We start from the raw sequence: 18730 nt of genomic DNA, 5'->3' as shown, positions 1-18730 counted from the left end.
AATTGGCCCACAGTAAACAGTAATTTCCTTTCCCCTCTTTTTTTTTAAGGAGGATGCAGCTCATAGTGGCCCATGTGGGGATCAAACCGTCAAACTTGGTGTTATTAGCACCATGCTGTAAGCAACTGAGCTAACCGGCCACTCCTCCTTTCCCCTCTTTTTAATATTTTACATTAAGAAGCTGTCCATTGTAGATAAATCAACATTTTAAAATTATAAAGGGATTAACCTTTTATAAAGGGATTATACCTGGATTTCTGTAACTTTCACCTACACTGATTAACACATATGTGGTATTTGCTTTCCATTAACTCTTCCTACAGTGTATGGCTTTTTCTAATGTTAGGAGGAGAAGTGAGGTGTGCATTTTACTTGGCACTTAATATTTTAACAATGCCAAAGGGTACTAAGCTAAAATGTTTATAGATTTTATAGGAAGTTTTATTTTTTTATCTACAAGGCTCATGCCAACCTTGAGAAACTATGGTTCAATTAGTGAGTTAGAAAAGTCAGCCTTCAATTCTCTTGAGTAAAAGTGGCTTTAAGGGGTATTAGGAGGTATGAAAACTCATTTTTCTCTTTACATTTCTTTCCTCTTTCCAAAATGATGGGGTTTTTTTTGGGGGGGAGGGAAATGTTACATACAAATCTGGTTTATTTAGGTAAGTTCAACAAAACAGAATATTAATGTAGTTATAGTTAAGGCTCCCAAATAATTGGGCCAAGAATATATTTTCTGGATTCGAGGGTCCAGATTTTCCAACTTCTTAGATTGGCTTTGGTATTGACATGGAAATAGGGTGAAGTCACTTAACTGGGCTTGAGAATAAAATGTGTGGAGAAATGTGTTTGGCAAGAATGAGCTGCTGACAACCTTGCTGTTCTATTTTGTCCCCTATTGGTTCCCGTTCATTCCATTTCTTTGAAATAGTCATTTTTTAACCCAGATACACGTACAGGTACATGAGCAATTTCAAGTTTTGAGTTACTTAAATATACTGAGAAACTAACTGCTTTCAGTTATAGCATTGAGTCTCACAGATCTTAGATTTTTTTCCTCCCCTTTGCAAAATGAATGGCAAGGTCATGCATTCTGTTGGGATTCTTCTTTTTGTATTATACAGTGGAGTTGGCTATAAGTAACCTCTGAAACTGGAGATGAGATGGGTCCTAAATAAAGGACTAATTAGAACTTCTGTTCTTCATCATACCCCTTCCCACATCAGCAGGTACAGAATTATAAGAGTTAAGTTCAGATCTGACTGCCATTTGAAAAGGGACCTCACAAATCTGTTTTAACTATATAATTATTGTTGTTATTATATGCAGGCAGCCTGTGACACTTGTTTAAAAAAATGTAAAGAAAAAAAGGCAGATGACCATTAAATGTTCAAATGAATGGTTTCTGGTATCTTTTATCGCGGGTATGGCGCTTTGGGAAGTCAGCTTGTTGACTGTTGAAAGGTTTTAAAAAGATTCTCCCATGAAAGAGATCAGGAAGTGTTTCTCAGGAGGTGCATAAAATAAATATGTCTGCACATTCCCAATCTCACCTTAACTTTTTCAAGTGTGATTAACAGTGTCAATATTTAAAGTACCCACCTACAGTAGGATGAAAAAGTTAATGTAAAACTAATGTACCAAATAAAGACCAATTTAATGTGGTTCTCCTTTGAAGCAGAAGTAGACTGAAGGGAAAACATTAAGGACATTTAAGGATGTTGCTCTTAGATGAAACAAATGAATTAATGTGGTGGTCAGTGTAGAACTCCCTTAGACTGAGGCTCCTTTAAGTGCCATGTCTTAAAGGATGAGTGGGTACATATACCATAAGGACTTTTATTTAGCACAACCTCACCACCACCCCCCGCCCCAACAAGTAAAGAGGTGAGTTTCTGCAAGTTCGCTGTCCTTATCTGTCTCTTTAAAGAGAGGTTGCTCCTCAAAAGAAAGCACTTTCTGTTTAAGCAAGGTAAGATTGAAGATACCTGTACTCCTGAACTCACAGAGAACTGAGAAATACCATTTTATAATAGTTTGGTACTGTTTGGTTTTAAGCTAGGGCTTTTTAAAAGGTGGATGTCAGGATCAACAAGTTAGGTGTTGCTCTCTGAAGGCACTGGTAAACATCCAAATTTGTTTATTCCTCTCCATTACAATTTCATTCCTTTGATTGACCATCACATGTGCTGAAGTAGCTTTGTTGTTTTGTTTTTAAACTATTTAAGTGTATTTTTCCAGCACCCATCAGCTCCAAGTCAAGTAGTTGTTTCAGTCTAATTGTGGAGGGCACAGCTCACAGTGGCCCATGTGGGGATCAAACCAGCAACCTTGTTGTTAAGAGCATAGTGCGCTAACGAACTGAGCTAACTAGCTGCCTCTGAAGTATTTTTTCTTTTTCTTTTCTTATATTGGGGGACAGTGTGTTTCTCCAGGGCCCATCAGCTCCAAGTCGTTGTCCTTCAATCTAGTTGTGGAGGGCATAGCTCAGCTCCAAGTCCAGTCGCCGTTTTCAGTCTTTAGTTGCAGGGGGCGCAGCCCACCATCCCATGAGGGAATTAAACCAGCAACCCTGTTGTTCAGACCTCAGGCTGTAGCCGAGCCATCTGGGCACCCCCCTGAAGTAGCTTTGTTTTATTTAATAGTTTTACATTCTGTTAAAATGTTTAAAAAAGCATGAACACTTATGACTGAAAACATGCCCTCTCCAATAGTGTCTACTCTTCTCTTTTCCCTCTCCCAGAATCTGTACTTTTGCTTTTGTCATGTTTATTTCAAAGGGGGGAAATAAACAGATATGAGATTCCAATAATACTAAAAGTTCATACTGAGCTAAAATATACCTTAACTACAAAATTTTAAGATTATTTTTATTTACAAGTTTTGAAAAATGTACATTTTTTACATGGGTTACTTGTGCAAAGTTAGATTTAGAAGTGATAAATGCACAGAAGGTTACAATGGAACATTAGACAAAACATTTACAAGCCTTGTCCCACACTGCTACTTAAAGGTATTGTCTATCTAAAAGTATAAATATCCAAAGAAAAATTGCAAACATTGACATTAAAGTTCTTAGAATACTGAAAGGGAAGAAGAAATCAAAGCATGCAGCATTAACTCAGGATTTGAGTGGAAAATAACTTGCCACAGATATGCTCCTTTCCTTGGGTTAAACTCTGAAAAATGATGGGGGGTTATAAATTTATTTATCTAGGGTAGTACTGCTTCTTTAAAAAGATTAAAGGATCTCCAACCTTCCCTAGCTTAAAAACTAATGATTGTTTCCATTTCTCTGCTCCTACACCTCTTTAAAAAGCAAAAACCCAGAATATTTCAGTATAGTTGCCCCTCGGTATCCATTAGTACAGATACAACCATCCTAGTATACATCAGCAACATAACTTTTTTCCCGAATATTTTTGATCTGGTTGGTTGAATCTGTGGATGTGAAACCTACGGATACAGAAGGCTGACTATAGTCTGAAACTTAGCATGGATGTACCCAGTGAATATCTTGCAAGGAGAGGATGTGTCAGTTACTACAATTGCTATGCTCCTTTGGCCGAATCCTTTAACCTTCTTCCTACCACTAAAAACCATCTTGTAATTCATATTGGTTACATCTTAGTATCATAGCATTTTTAGCTTCCATTGCTCTTTCAAAATGGATGTTTATATGGATTTGTTTTCCTGTTTTCTATAGGCCATATTCCAAACGTTTACTTCCAAATCCAACACAAGTGAAGGACGAGCAAGGGTGAAAAACTTCAGCAATCATTTTGTTAAAAATAACATCCTGGTCATCAAGCTATGCATCAGCACCACTTGTATAACAATTCATTTAAAAAGCTTAGTGTAAAGTATGGTAACAATATTGCCCTAAAGCTGGAGATGAAATACAACAGAAAAGGAATTAAGCATTAGTAATTTTTGCACGTAACCCAGGTACAGTACATTTGATCTCATAAAGGGTGTTTTTTGATGTTCAAGGAGAGGATACAAGGGGTAGGAAAAGCTTGGGAAGGGAAGATGGAAACAGCACAATAGCTATTTTGCTTTTAATAAAGTAAATGTAATGACACTGAGGAATAGGAAGGTGACAAACACATCAATATATATTTTTCTTATGCCCAGCCTCTCCTTTTGCTGCACGCAGGTCAACAATCACGCCAGCTCTGTTCTACTATCGCAGAAACACGTTTTTCATATTCCCGCTTGTTCTCCTGGTACAGCTGAGCGGCCTGGCTGTTTGCTGGACTATTGGGATTGGGCTCATCCAACAGAGACTATAAAGACAATTTGTAAAATGTCAGTTCCTCCATGCAAAAGATACATGTATCAAGACACTCAATTGAATTGTCCTAAGTAACAGGTATATTTGCTCTTAGCATACTAACCTAGAGTTACATTAATCTGCTAGTAGCTAGGCGAACATTAGATAGATAGATAGATAGATAGATAGATAGATAGATAGATAGTGCCAAAAAAATGTATACACATTTTAAGAACGGAAAAAACTATTAAAATTACACTGATGGTAACCACTTTGAGCACCTCTTGTAATTATGGAAGTCAAACGTGACTTGAATTCATCTTTTGTTATCAGTATATATTGAGTATCACAATTTTAATAGTTTTTTTCCTTTCCTAAAATGTATATACATTTTTTGGCACCGTGTGTGTATGTATTTATTCTGGTGGCTCATGTCTTAATGACCTTCCTTTTACCTTAAGTTATAACTTTCAAAAACAATTCAATTGCTAATATAAACATATAAAAGGCCACAGTTAGTCACATGAAGGAAAATTCACCTGTATGGATGTTAAAATGGAAGACACATCATAGGTTGGACTCCAACGGTTCTGAAGTATGTCCAGACATATACTACCATCTGCGTAGACTAGGAGCAAAGACATATGTATGTTAAGCATAAGAAAACCGTTAAGGTTTTATATCATAGTCAAGACAAATACAGTCAAGAATACTTTGCTTTTGAGGTTTAAAAAGATGTCCTATGCTGCTTCTCAGTTACCTTCCTAAATAGAGTCACGAGCATTAGTAGTGAAATAATCAGGATGTTAGGAATATGTCAAATGTAATAGTATAAAACTGGAAGATACTTAGCACTTGTTCTTCTGAAGAGAGTACCCCATTATCCAGGAAATCATACACATTTTCTAACAGGGTCCCTAGCCATTGGTGGACTTGTGGGATATTCATTCTACCCAATTTGTAAACTATATCTCCTATATAAAATAACAAAAGATAGCTCAGTTCACCAGGTTTCTGAATAAAAGGTAAACTGTTCTTAGGCTTATATTAGGGGGGGAAAAGGCAAAATGGTAAGTTAGAATCACCTGTGCTGCTTTTCCAATCTAGTACTGTATTTTTGGCCCTCAGCCACAGAATCTGACATTCAGTAGGTATGGAGCAGGGCCAGGGCATCTGTATGTTTAAAATGTTCCATGGTAATTCTGATCTGCATCCAAAGTTAAAAACTATTGTCTTAAACACTAGTGAAAATAATTACAACACAAGACTACCCAAATCTGGCCTAACATTAAAAAGAAACCTCAAGAGCATCCTTATTTTTGTTTAATAAATAAATGGTAAAGATTATCAAAAACAGGAGGCTCTCAAAAGACAAAGTAGCTTCGGTGTTTCAGTTCTAAGACTATAGCTCAAGACAGCAATAGACCACCATAAACAAGTTCAGTTTTCAGGAAACAGCAGGATGCCTAAACAAATACTCAAGTACTACAGACAAATCCATAGGAAATATAGGTTACCTCCCTAATAAACAGTGCAATCATTTAAAATACTGTATTAAAAGTGATACTTGCCATTCGGATGAAACATCTTAGAGACAAATCTAACCGTAGGTGGTTTATTTGGATATTCTTCAGTGAATTCTATTGTGAGTTTAAATGTTCCTGTAGTTAGAAAAGACAGGTTTAAGAAAACATATTTATCACTTTGTTCAGTAGTACTTTGCTTTTAACGCTGTGTGACTTTTTTCGAGTGTTAAATGAAATAATGTAAAGATATAGGGAGACTGGGTAAAAGATACATCTTCAGGAATTGCTCAAAAAAATGGACAGATATTGTAAGAACTACAACCCAAAGGTGATTTGTTCTTCGTTTTTCTATTCTCTAAACTTAAATACAGCCATCTTAAACTCAAAATTACTGCCTACAGGATAACTTTAGCCACTACATATGTTGAAGACATTAAAATGACAAGAAACTAAAGCCAAAATCCGGCCTTCTTCCATTAGAAAACTGGAAGACCTTAAAGGCCTATTTGAATCCACTGCCATTTTAAACTCTCCAGATTTTTAAATGAACTAGAAAGAATGGGAGTACAAAGGTTCAAAAATCAATGTGAGAAATACAAATCAGTAATCAAATTATTTTTAAAATAGAAGGGAATAAATATAAAGTGTTCACTGGTTCCTTTTCATGTAATAGCAACTCTAATGAAAACACAGTTGAGTATGAACCAGAAAAACACTTCATAGTCCCTCTCAAAACCCTTACGTATGTCTCACAAGGTACTTCACTATAAAATCAACTAAATCATTCACACCAATGGGGGGAGGATTAACAGTAGAAATCATTTAAATATCACATTAAATTACATTCATGTCCCCAGTAAATTTATCTTTCTAATGATGTTTGTTTAGGCTACTATTGAAATTAATTTATTTTTCTTGACTATGGGTCAGCTAAGGTAGCAGGAGGCTCTAAAGCAGGGGTGTCCAAACTGCAGCCTGAGGGCCAACTGCGGCCCGCAATCCATTTTTAATTGGCCTGCAGCAAATTCCAAAAATAGTTTACTTAAACCAGGTGAGGCAATACGTACTTCACCTCAGTGAATGGCCCGGCTGTTTGTGTATTTTACCGCATATGGCCCTTGGTGAAAACCATTGAAAAAAGTTTGGACACCCCTGCTCTAAAGTATACTAGATTATAGACTTATTTATAAGGGAAGGACAAACTTGAGCTCATTCAGGAGTTGTAAGATGTGATTTGGGGAGATAATTTCCTTCAAAATGTTATTTTTAATTGGGTTTAATAAATTCAAGACAACAATTGGGCAACTGTTTCTTCCCTGACTAAAATCTCTTCAAGTAAACTTAAGGAATCAGTTATATCTGGTATACATAAGGTGGTATATCCACTATATTTTTCTGGTCCATTTAATAAATTATTCTAATACAACAGACCACACTTCAGATAGAGTATAATTTGTTACTGGTTTTTCAGACTTAGCAATTTATTTCCTTCCTGCTTCAATTAATAGGTTATCACAACTTAAGGAAAAAAAGAGAAGTCTACAATCATTCTACTGCTAGATCTGTTACATATTAACAATACCAAAAGTTTGTATCCTACCAGCAAGCCCATAGGCAACAATTTGCTAACAAAGTTGCCCTTGGTATGAACATGTGTCCCAAAGTTTCAAAATAATTTAAAATGCAACATATAGAGACATACTCCCCAAACTATTGTTACTCCTTATACTATTTGAAAGATGCTATATATTATAGCTAAGGACAAAAAGGAAAATATTTTGGAATGGACATACAAGCTACAGTTCATCAGAACACCTTTATCATCACCTGACCATAAATTTTCCTCTTTTTGAGGAAAAAAGCATACTGTTCCTTTTCAGTACTACTGACATTATAACACACAAGAAAAAGTGGGAATCAGTGTTAAAGACTTCAAAGCTTCAAGCTTCCTTATGTATCTCAAGTGTAAACACATTTGGCTCAATGTTAAACTCTGATTATAGGTAAGAGATTTATCATTAAGGAATTGCTTTCAAACTGGGCAGATTTAATAGCATATGGAGCGCCCATGTACTTTAAATTAAAATCATCATTAAATATAATACCTAAAAGTGGTAAAGCAACACATAAGGCAGGCCTAAGTGGAACTTTGCAGTCACACAGACCTGGGATCAAATCCTTGTTTTGCTACTTACTAGATGTGAAACCTTGGGGAAACTGCTCAACTTAACTAAATCTCAAGTTCCTCATCTATAAAATGGGGTTTATCATAGTATCCACCACATAACATCATTGTGAGGTTTAAAATGAGGGAAATATGCAGTGACAAGTGCTCTATAAATACTAATAATTCTAAAGTTTCACATCTCAAGACCTAGCTGAAGAAGGCAAAACCCCCAAATCCAAACTTCACTATCAGTAAGAAATACACAATTAATGGATTCAAATATTAAATAGTACTTTATTTCTGACCTACATCAAACACTCACAGTTAAATGCAACTTGAGTACCTATGCCGGTGGCTCTCAAAAAACACGTGACTTCAGCTTTCTGCCTAAGACTTGCCCAGAAGTTCAACAAGGTGCTTACCCTAGCTACCAAAGAAGAGTCCAGTCTTTCAAAGCAGCTCATTTAATATCTTGAGAAGTGAAACAACCTGCTTATGTCTACCTGAATATAAATTAGGACTTACCCAAATCTTATTCAAAGTGTACATTGAAAAGGGGATGTTTCATACATTAAACAATCAGAACCTCTTTAGTACAACCCTCAAAGAAATTTCTGAGATCCAAAACAAAAGTTAAAGAAATTTAAAATCCTAGAATTAATATGCAATTAAGACTAGAGCTTATCCTTTGAATATTTAGAAGGCTGGGCTTTAAAATAACTGAAAACTTAAGCCTCACCATTGTTGTACACAATCTGTACTGATTTTGTTCATATCCCTGAAGAGGGCAAAACATTGTAAGGAAAGTATCTATTAATCCATTGATACAGTCCAGGAAAATTATATAAATGTGTTAAATGGCTGGTATATGGCAATAGGGAGTGACATGGTTAAACTACAGAGTGTGTGTTCTGCTAACGACAGTCACAAATTCAAATTTTTGAAAATACTGTGTTGGCCAAAGAAAACACCTCTGCAGGCATTTTCTGCCGTTTGGCCACCAGACTGTGACCCCTGATGAGAAAGCAAAGTACATGTACTTAAAACATTTTTTAGGACTAAAACTTCTCATTTTTAAGATAATACCCAAATACTCTTCATTATAGGATTTATTTATCTTAAGAACACCCTTAGTGGATTTTAAGTGATTCATTTTAAAAAAAAATCTTACACCCAAATTCTTAAGACTACATCTATTATGAAAAGCAAATACTATATGGTGATGTAAGAACTGACTCTGGGTCGTGCACACACAATGTGATATATAGATGATGTAATACAGAATTATACACCTGAAACCTATGTAACTTTACTAACCATTGTCACCCCCAACTAACTTTAAAAAAGCAAATACTAGTATCTTATTGTGTCTATTAACAATTTTTAGACGATGTGATGGAGAATACTTTATCCCATACAGCACTTGCAGACTCAGATATTTTGATGAGGAAGCATAGCCACCCGCTACCCAGTGCTTTGTTTGGTAGTGTAAACTCTTGGGAACATTTTCCTCTTCAAGTGTGTGAAGTAAAATCAAAATACCTTTAAGAGTTTTGTTTCTTAAGATTTCATCTCTGTAATTAGGGCTTGGCTGTTCCAGAAACTTCTATTACAAGTGGTTTACAAGGAAACAGCAACAGTAGTTTTGAGGCTGTTGAGTTATATAATACATGGAAACAGCAAAATCAACTATGCCACTTGTTCATAATCAGTCTTTTCCAGTAAATTCCCTAACTGTAAGTGACGGATATTAACAAATCGTCAAAATATTTTTGTAGCCACAGTCAGTGTTCTAAACACCTGAGGAAGCATCCTTGGATAGCAGACTGCTCAACAGAACGAATCAGAAAAGGGTACTGTCATTGAGCTTGAGTAATTCCTTTCAGTAATGCCAGGATGGAGACACACATCATCAAAAATAGAGCTAGTAATGTCAGGAGGGAAGATCCAGGTAGGTAATGGATTCCATTAAGTACCTTTTCAATTCATACCACTTAAAACAAGAGAAGCACCCTTGAAATATTTAAGTAGCTAACTTCCAGCAAAGTGATATACTATTAATAAAGCTGTGCCCAGCATAAAGCAGTTTGAGTAAAATCAGGAGGAAAAAAAAAAGCCAACGAAAACAAAGCCTGCTAAAGCTAAAGCAAATATACAGTTAATCTGCACATAAAGTTTAGGTAGGAAGAACTAGCACCAATCTGGCAGAGGAAAATTAAGTCTTGCTATGGATCATTTCAAATCATTTACTGCACCAAAGTACTGCGCCTTTAGTATCCCTCTCTCCTGCTGTCACTTACTTTTATTGCAGCGCTGAAGAACAGTGATATTTACCCAGGGAATGAAAGTAGACAGGAAGTTAAAAGTATTCAGGTGACTGTCTGCAGTCTCCTAGGGAAATCTGAGCATTTGAGACAAATTATAGAATTGGTTGATATCGACCTACCTCACATCTTGTGAATTGGTAGCATCAAAAAGCAATCCAACTCGGCAACATAAGTATGACTTAGTAGTTTGCAGAAATGTTTTTGTTCCCACCTTCAAACTGACTTGTGTGTGTGTGTGTGTGTGTGTATATACACACAAATATATATACAACACACACGTATATGTATATATATATATATATATATAATACACACACACACACACACACACACATGCTACATGACCAAAGGAAGATAAATCATTGAGAGAGAAAAAGCAACAGAAAGATCCTTTTCTTTTTTTAAATACCTCAATATTAAAGATGTCAACCAGTAGTTCAAATACTTTTAATCATATTTTAAATGGATTAAATGTTCAATAATCAACTACACACACAATTGAGTGCACATAAAACTATCAACGTCAATTTCCCGATTGTGATATTGTAGTATAGTGATTCAAGATATTACCAAAAGAGGGGGTGGGGGAAGTGTGTGAAGGGCATATAGTTTGTATTTATTACAACTACAAATGGATCTATAGTTATCTCAAATACAAAGTTTTTAAAAAGCAATTAATATGTGTTTTTAAAAGTCAAACCAAAATCCATTAAAAATGATGTGGCTATAAGTACATGTAGTCCCTTCAAGTAGGCTAGACACCAGCTGAAAGTACATTAAGGCTACCCTCAATACTGAAGCTACCTTGAGATTACTGAGCATAAAGTCTTGATAGAAGCACACAAATTCTAACTAGATGGTCTCTGGGGTCTCTGAGTCTATCAGCAAGTGGTTGGGGTGATATTTACTCAGTATCTTGAAGGGGGGCTGAATTTGGCAGGATCATAGCCCAGACCTCAAAAGTCCTTAATATCAGTGCTATGATGTTCCTTTTAAAAAGTGATTGCCTTACCCAGACTTTTTTTTAAAGAAGCAAGCAAGAAAAAAGTTGCCGTTCTAGTCAAGCGGACAATAGCTAGAACAACCTGCCACATACTGGATTCCACTCAAGCCTTTAGTAGGCAGAGGGTAGGGAGAAGCAGGTTCCTAAGTAGAAGGCACTTCCAGGATGACTAGGAACCCTTTCCCCAGATGATCAGGCTCCTGAAAGGTGGGTAAAGAAACTCTCTTACCATCCTCAAACGGGGTCCCTTCGGGCCTGCAACACAGAGAAAAACAGTCAGTTCCGGCTTAAGGGGTTCCCTTCTCCCTGGTTCATTTTAGGAGATGGCTATTCCAGGCTCTGTCAAGCTCCGCCAACTCCACCTCTGGTAAAGCACCGTTTCCTGGGTCGGAAAGCCACCACAAATAGATGTTTCCGGCTCAGAAAGCTGGTGCAGGCCGCCGCTCCTAACCGCCACCACTCCCCGCCCCGCCCCCCTGAGAACCCCAAACGGTTCCCCTGGCAGCGGGAACTGAGCTAATCGAGGCACAGGCTCCGGGGAGGAGCCTAGGCCCGGCCAGATCCTAATACTGTCCCCTTCCCTCTCCGCCTTCGCCAGGGGCCGGTCCCGTAGGGCAGACAGAGCCACCTCGAGTTCCCCATCTCTCGCCACCGCCCGGAACACAGACTCACCCAAAAATGACCGCGTTCCACACCATTATGTTGTTCTCGGACGGAGCCCCGCTGACTCCGGCTGGAGGATCCTCCTGCAACCTTCAGAGAGACAGACAGCGGCCCCGCGATCCGGCAGCCGCGACCGCTCCGGGCTGCCCCCTTCCCCTGGCCCGCCTCGGGACCCGCCCTGCGCCCCGCTGCCGGCCCTGGACGCCGCGGTCCCTGTCAGTTACCTTTTGAAGTCCCTCATGAGACGCCGCCGAGCCGGGGTAGACATATCTCGAGCGGGGTCAGGGCTGGAGCATACACCGAGTTCTCGGGTGCCCGCAGAGGGTAAGGAGGCCGAGGACGCTGGAGAAGCCGAAGTAGCCGGGGAGGAAGCGCCTAGAGGCACAGCACTGCCCCTTCGAAGTCGAGGGTCGGTCTGGCGCCGGCTAAGCACCACCCCGGAGTAGACCCGGGCTGAACCAACCTGGAAGGAATGGGGGGTGGAATGCCTAATACCGGACAGACCGTACCAAGACGGGCGGAGGGTGGGGTGGTAAGGAAAGTTGCTTAGGCCATTAAACCCCCGCCGAAGCCCGACGGTGGCTGAGAGACAGGCGGCGAGGCCAATTCCCCAGGATTGGGTGGTGGAATGGGCTCCATCCCCACCTGCCAAATCTAACAAGAACCCTGGGAAGCTTTCCTCGGCTTTTTTCCTTCTTCTTCTTCTCCTTCTTCTCCTTCTTCTCCTTCTTCTCCTTCTTCTCCTTCTTCTTCTTCTTCTCCTCCTCCTCCGCCTCCTCCGCCTCCTCCTCCTCCTCCTCCTCCTCCTCCTCCTCCTCCTCCTCCTCCTCCTCCCTCTTCTCCCTCTTCTCCCTCTTCTCCCTCTTCCCCCTCTTCTCCCTCTTCCCCCTCTTCTCCCTCTTCTTCCTCTTCTTTTTTTTTTTTTTTTTTTTTTAACAATAGATCACTTAAAGTGCGCCCTGTGGTTCGGGGGAGAAGGATGGAAATACCAAACTAGAGAAGCGGGGAGTGGGCTGAAGCAAAGCTGTTCTCAAAAAGCAGGAACTGTAGGGTGCACATCCCCTGCGTACACAGGAGACTGGGGAAGGGTTGTGTATGACCTGTTATAAAATCACTGAAAAATCAAAAGAATAAGTCGGCCTCAACTGTGAAAGGAGGCAGTGGGTCCCTTTTCCTGTGCGAGATTTGAGTCCCAACATTTAGGCCCATGATCACCCCCAAGCAGAATAAAATGGTGGTGTGTGTCCTGAGAGAGGGAGTGAGAGCTTAAGGCAAGAACGAGGTTTTAGCTCTGGACACTCACAATTTGGTTCTGGAACCACATTTCTCCTTGGCAGTTCAACAAGCTGAGACGCTGCTATATATTCAGAAGGGTCCAATGTCTGAGAATGTCCAACTGCAGAGAAGTGGAAGGGCAGTGGATCTGAAGTAAAAGCAACAGGAAGATGTGTGTGAAAAAGGTGGAGGTGGCAGGGAAGAGTCACAAGATGCGGACCTGCAAGAGCAATAACAGTTTTAAAGAATAATTTTTAAAGGTCAACCCCAAATAACTCAGAAGGTAGGCAAAATACTCATTTAAGAATTTTTGAAAATATGAGAAAGGTAGATTTTGGTTAAGTCCTGGAGAATTTTGAATGCCAAGCTGATGGATTTCTTGGAAGGTGGGTGAGCAGAGAAGTGACATGATTAGGGCTGTACTAATCAGACATTGGTCCCAGGAGAGCAGCTAGGAGACAGACTGGAATTATTCTAGGTGAGAGATATGGAATCAGGCAATGACAATAAAAATGGAGATGAGGGGATGAATGGAGAAGACTTGGCAACAGATTGAATGTGGGGGGTCACACAGAGGAAGGAGTTGACAATGGCTGTAGTTCTAAGCTGTAAGGTTTAAAGGTGCCAAACTGGAAGTTTAAAGGTGCCAGTAACAGAACTAGAGGGACGGGGCAGTTTTAGGAGAGGAAATCTGGGGCCTTACTGAGTTCATAAGACTGGTGAGACATCCATATAAAGATGTCCAGAAGACATCAGAGGTGCAGAAATTTGTTTCTAACATGGGAGGCGGGAGACACTTGACACTGGTTGTAATTCTAGCTGCTGCTCAACAACACGTACCTTCATGGCCGAGGATTTCTATCTCCCATTAAATTCAACATATCAGTTAAAGCAAGTCTCCCTAATAGTCTCACATTATAGCTGTGGTGGGAAGACGGTACAGAAATAAGTTTTAAAAACCTTTTCCTCTCATTTAGGAACTTGCACAAATACACACATATGAAATCAACAAAAGCAAGATCTGCAAAAGCAGATGCATTTGTTTTCTATTGCTGCTTAACAAACTATCACAAGTTGTTGGCCAAATTCAGTTCTTCCCAGTTATAGTACTAAGGCCCCCATTTCCTCACTGGCTGCCAGTCAGGGACTATTCTCAGCTCCGAGACATCTTCCACATTCCTTGCCATGTAGCCTATTCCATCTTCAAAGCCAGCAATAGAGAATTTCTCTCCCATCAAATCCCTTTCATGCTTTGAATCTCTTCAGGAAGTGCCCAGTTCTAAGGGCTTTTCTGATTAGGTCAGGCCCACCCCAGATAATGTCCTGTTTTAAAATCATGTAATTTGGGACCTTAATTACATCTGCAAAATTCCCTCACAGCAGAACCTAGATTAGTGTCTGCTTGAATAACTGGAAGAAGGTGTGTGTATATCAGTAGCCAGGAATCTTGAGGGAGGGGATGGCATTTTAGAATTCTGCCTACCAGAGCAGCACCAAGCTACATAGCAGAAGCATGTAAACCCGCAAATGTTGAGGTACTGTATAGCAGGCGACTCATCGATCTGGTTGGGTTAGAATTAGCTTCCTAGAATGGGTCTACTTCAATTTTCTTTCAAAAGAGATGGAAGCAGGGCTTGGGAGAGAAGAACTCAAGCAGTTTCTATGAGGGCAACAGCACGAACAAGGACATGGAGCTAAACCATGTTCTGGGGATAGTGGGCAGATTCACGTGGCTAATGGAGAATGATGAGACTGCCACTAGGAAAAGTGAGGGTGACAGAAGTTGATTAAATATCCTCAAATGCAAGGATGAGGAATTTAGGCTTGATAGGTGGCTTTTGTCGGTGTTTGAGCCTAAGAGAGATGTGTTGAAAACATCCTACTGAGAAGGAGAGTAGGAAAGAGACTGGGAAGCTCTTGCCACTGGATATACATATCTGAGTCATCAAATGCTACAGATGCATTTCAGTTTGTTGCGGGCTTGTCTGTTTTCTGAAGCTCCTTTGCTCTTCCCTCTTGGGACTAACTAATCAAGAAAAGTCAGGAGCATGAACCAAAGCAGTTTGGAAGCCCCATGGCACCAGGGCACCCTGACTGCATAGTGGAACTGCATTATAGGAACACTGTGCTCCCACATTCTTCATCAGAAGCAGGGTTGTCATAGCAAAGAGCAACACAGAAGATTGTTCTCCAGCACAGACAATTTATCAGACTAGAACATAGTAACTATAGCAGAGTTGGCCAAGGAGTCCTTCCACCCCCTTCTCACCTTGACATCTTAAACAAATAACATCTTCACAGCCAAGCATCGCCTCTTCCCCAAGAGCAGGGGTCAAGAAACTGGAAGTTCTTTTTAGCTTAAACTGTGTTAGCAATGCAGCTGCAGGGAAGATGAAAAATTCCAAATTGTCCGTAGGTGAACATTTGAGAATTTTCCTAAAAGGGAGGAAATATGGGAATATATGACTAGGGAAATTGTGGGATTTCAAAATGTGGAAGAGATTGTGATTTTCCTGAACTATTTTGGGTTGGAAGGAGAGACCAGATAAACGATCATTTCCTGCCTCATGAGGCTGTGAGTTTTTATTTCTGTTAGCCAGTCAAGGCAAGGAATTTTATTTTCCTATAGTTTCCACTTCTATTGATAAAATTTAGTACAAATGACAACCAAGAAACAACAGAAAATAGGTTTTTCTTGACTCAAATAATCTCAGGAGACAAGTCAAGAGGATCACATAGGAAAGAACAGTTATCACAGCGTGTGCTTTTGGCAATAAAAGTAGTAGTATGCTGTCCATCTATAGCTCCTAGGACATAAGGAGAGAAAGGGAGAGAAAGAGGAGAGAGAGGGGGAAGGAAAGAGAAAAAGAGAGAAGGGAAGGAAAAGAAGGAGAGGAGAGAGAAATAGTGAAACTTAGAGAAATGGGGAAATTAAGGTGTGAACATAGGATTTCACTACCTGCTGACTTGTTGAATCAAGAGGAAAAAAGGCTGAATAATGCCCCCCAACCCAAGACCTCCATGTCCTAATCTCTGGAACCTGTGAATATGTTACCTTATATAGCGAAAGGAACTTTGCAGATGTCGTTAAATTAAGAATTTTGAGATGGGGAGGTTATCTAGAATTAAATGAGAGGGAAGGAGGAGTCCAAATTCAGGGAGAAGGCCATGTGATGGTGGTAGCAGAGTTTGGAGTGATACAGCCACCAGCTGAGGAACCAAGGGATGTGGGCAGCCTCTAGAAACTGGAAGAGGCAAAGAATGAATTCTCCCCTGGAGCCTCTGGGAGCCACCAGCCCTGCTGACATCTTGAGTTTAGATCAGTGAGATTGATTTTGGACTTCTGATCTCCAGAATCGTAAGATAATAAATTTGTGTTTTCTTAAGCTACTAGGTTTGTGGTAGTTTGTTACAGCAGCAATAGGAAACTAATACACATGGCTACAGTGTTGCTCATGGGAATTCAATCAAACCAGCAAGATCCACTAGCAAACTACAACCAAATCTAGCCTGCTCTCTTTTTTCCTATGGCCTGCAAGCTAAGAATGGTTTTCTATTTTTTTAAATGGTTGAAAAAAATCAAAACAATAATAATATTTAATAACATTTCCTGACACATAAAGGTGATATGAAATTAAAATTTCAATATCCATGAATAAAGTTCCATTGGGACACAGCCACACTCTTTCATTTATGTATTGCCTGTGGCTGTTTTAGTGCTACAGTGACAGAGTTGAGTAGCTGTGACAGAAACTGTATTTGGTGCTCTCATCACTTCACATGTTGGTCTGTTAACTACAAATCACAGTGATGCAGTTATAACTCAGTAGCATTTTGAGTGCCACAAATATCACCATATTGTGGCATTTTTAAAAATTGAAAGTGCATACCTATCATGTCAAAACAAAAAAATAAAAGTGGATTTTGAATATCATGCTTCTAAGTGTAGATTACTTTGTTATCAAATTAGATGTCAAAGCATTGTGTTTATTACACAGTGACACGTAGCATTGCTAAAATAATACAATATACATGGATAGTACCAAATTAAGTGCTCATCACAATGTTCCCAGCTCACAGGAAATCCATGGTCAGAAAAATTAGAAAGTTTAAAATGGAATATCATATCATAGCAGAATTCTTTGCAAAAATGAAAATGAGGTTGAGGCCAAAGTGAGTTTCTGAGTGGCTAATTTGTTATCCAAGCAAGGAAAGCCATTTACTGATGATGAGTTAATTAAGTCATGTTTGATTGCAGAAGCCAAAGAAATGTGTCCAGAGAAAATAAACTTTTTAAAGACTATTAACCTTTCAAGAAGAACAATGGCTCAGAGTTAAGGACATTGGAATTAACCAATAGTCATTTAGAAAACAGGGCAAATGATCTCAAGTTGTTTTCCTTGGCTGTTGATGAGTTCACAGATGTTACTAATACTGTTCAGTTGTTGTTTACTCAGAGTCAATGCTGAGTTTAAAGGGATGGAAGAACTGGCCTGTGTGGGTCGTCTGTGTGGAACAACTGCAGATGAGAAAATTTCCAAAGAAGAAAACACTAGTTCAATACAACCTGAAGCAGAGTCTGCTAACATACATTACCAATATGTATGGAGCAGAAAATGGCTTAGTTGGGCAAATGTACAAAGCTTGAGCAAATGTAAATTTTTAAAATCTTATTGTTATTTATTGCATTATTAAACAACAGGTAATTTGCAGGAAAATATTTGAATCTATCTTTTGTTATTCAACCATTAGTGTCAACAGTGAACTTCATTCACTCTCATGGACAAAACCATTGTTCCATGAATTTTTGTCAGAAATAGAAGCGGAATATTCTGACTTGCCCTACTAACAGCAGTTCAATAGCTTAGCAGTGGGTGGTTTTTGTTTTTTTGGGGTTTTAAAAAAAAATTTTTTAAGCTCAGGGCTGAGATTGAAACTTTTCTGAACAAGAAAAGCCACCCTCAACCACTATTTATGAGCACTGAATGGTTTTAAAATTAGCTTTTATGGTAGACTTGATAATGTTACGTAATGAATTTAACCTAAAATTACAAGGCAAAACACTGTTTATATGTGAAACATACTGCAGTAAAGTCATTTCAATGACAACTAACATTGTTTGAATCAAAAGTAATATCAAGTTACTTTAATCACTTCCTGTGGTATAAAAAGTTAAAACAAAAATCAAGATTTGCATTCCCACACAAATTTGCAGTGGATATATTTTGTGAGCCTAAATTACAGTTCCAGTGGCATTTTTTGGACCACAATGCAAAGTGTAAAGGAAATTTCTATATTTCAAAATCAATTTGTGCATTTGAGGAGCTTCAATCTAGACTTCAATTGGAAGTGAAAATTAATGACATATTAAAAGGCAAATGTCAAGAGATGAATCTAATAGAGTTTTCTGAATGCCTTCTAAGAGATGAATACACTCAATTAAAATCAGTTGTTTGCAGGGGTTTCCGGTTAGCTCCGTTGGTTAGAGCGTAG

The 18730-nt window shown here is 38.9% G+C and overlaps 1 protein-coding gene across 1 annotated transcript; it reads right to left on the bottom strand.

Annotated features, from left to right (window-relative positions):
- Nucleotides 1-2853: 2853 nt before the first annotated feature.
- UBE2A (ubiquitin conjugating enzyme E2 A) lies at nucleotides 2854-12421 on the bottom strand. The gene is made up of 6 exons (XM_019717037.3): nucleotides 12187-12421; nucleotides 11972-12052; nucleotides 11529-11554; nucleotides 5848-5937; nucleotides 4816-4904; nucleotides 2854-4289 (listed from the first exon to the last, which is right to left on the bottom strand). Exons 1-6 carry the CDS (start codon nucleotides 12228-12230, stop codon nucleotides 4161-4163), a joined length of 459 nt encoding a protein of 152 aa, XP_019572596.1. The 5' UTR covers nucleotides 12231-12421; the 3' UTR covers nucleotides 2854-4160.
- Nucleotides 12422-18730: the final 6309 nt, after the last annotated feature.

This window comes from Rhinolophus sinicus, chromosome 18 (assembly GCF_057876585.1).
Source record: "Rhinolophus sinicus isolate RSI-liver-muscle chromosome 18, RSI-T2T, whole genome shotgun sequence".
Taxonomy (NCBI): Eukaryota; Metazoa; Chordata; class Mammalia; order Chiroptera; family Rhinolophidae; genus Rhinolophus; species Rhinolophus sinicus.
The sequence above is the reverse complement of the archived record's forward strand: the minus strand, read 5'-3'. Positions and strand labels throughout refer to the sequence as shown.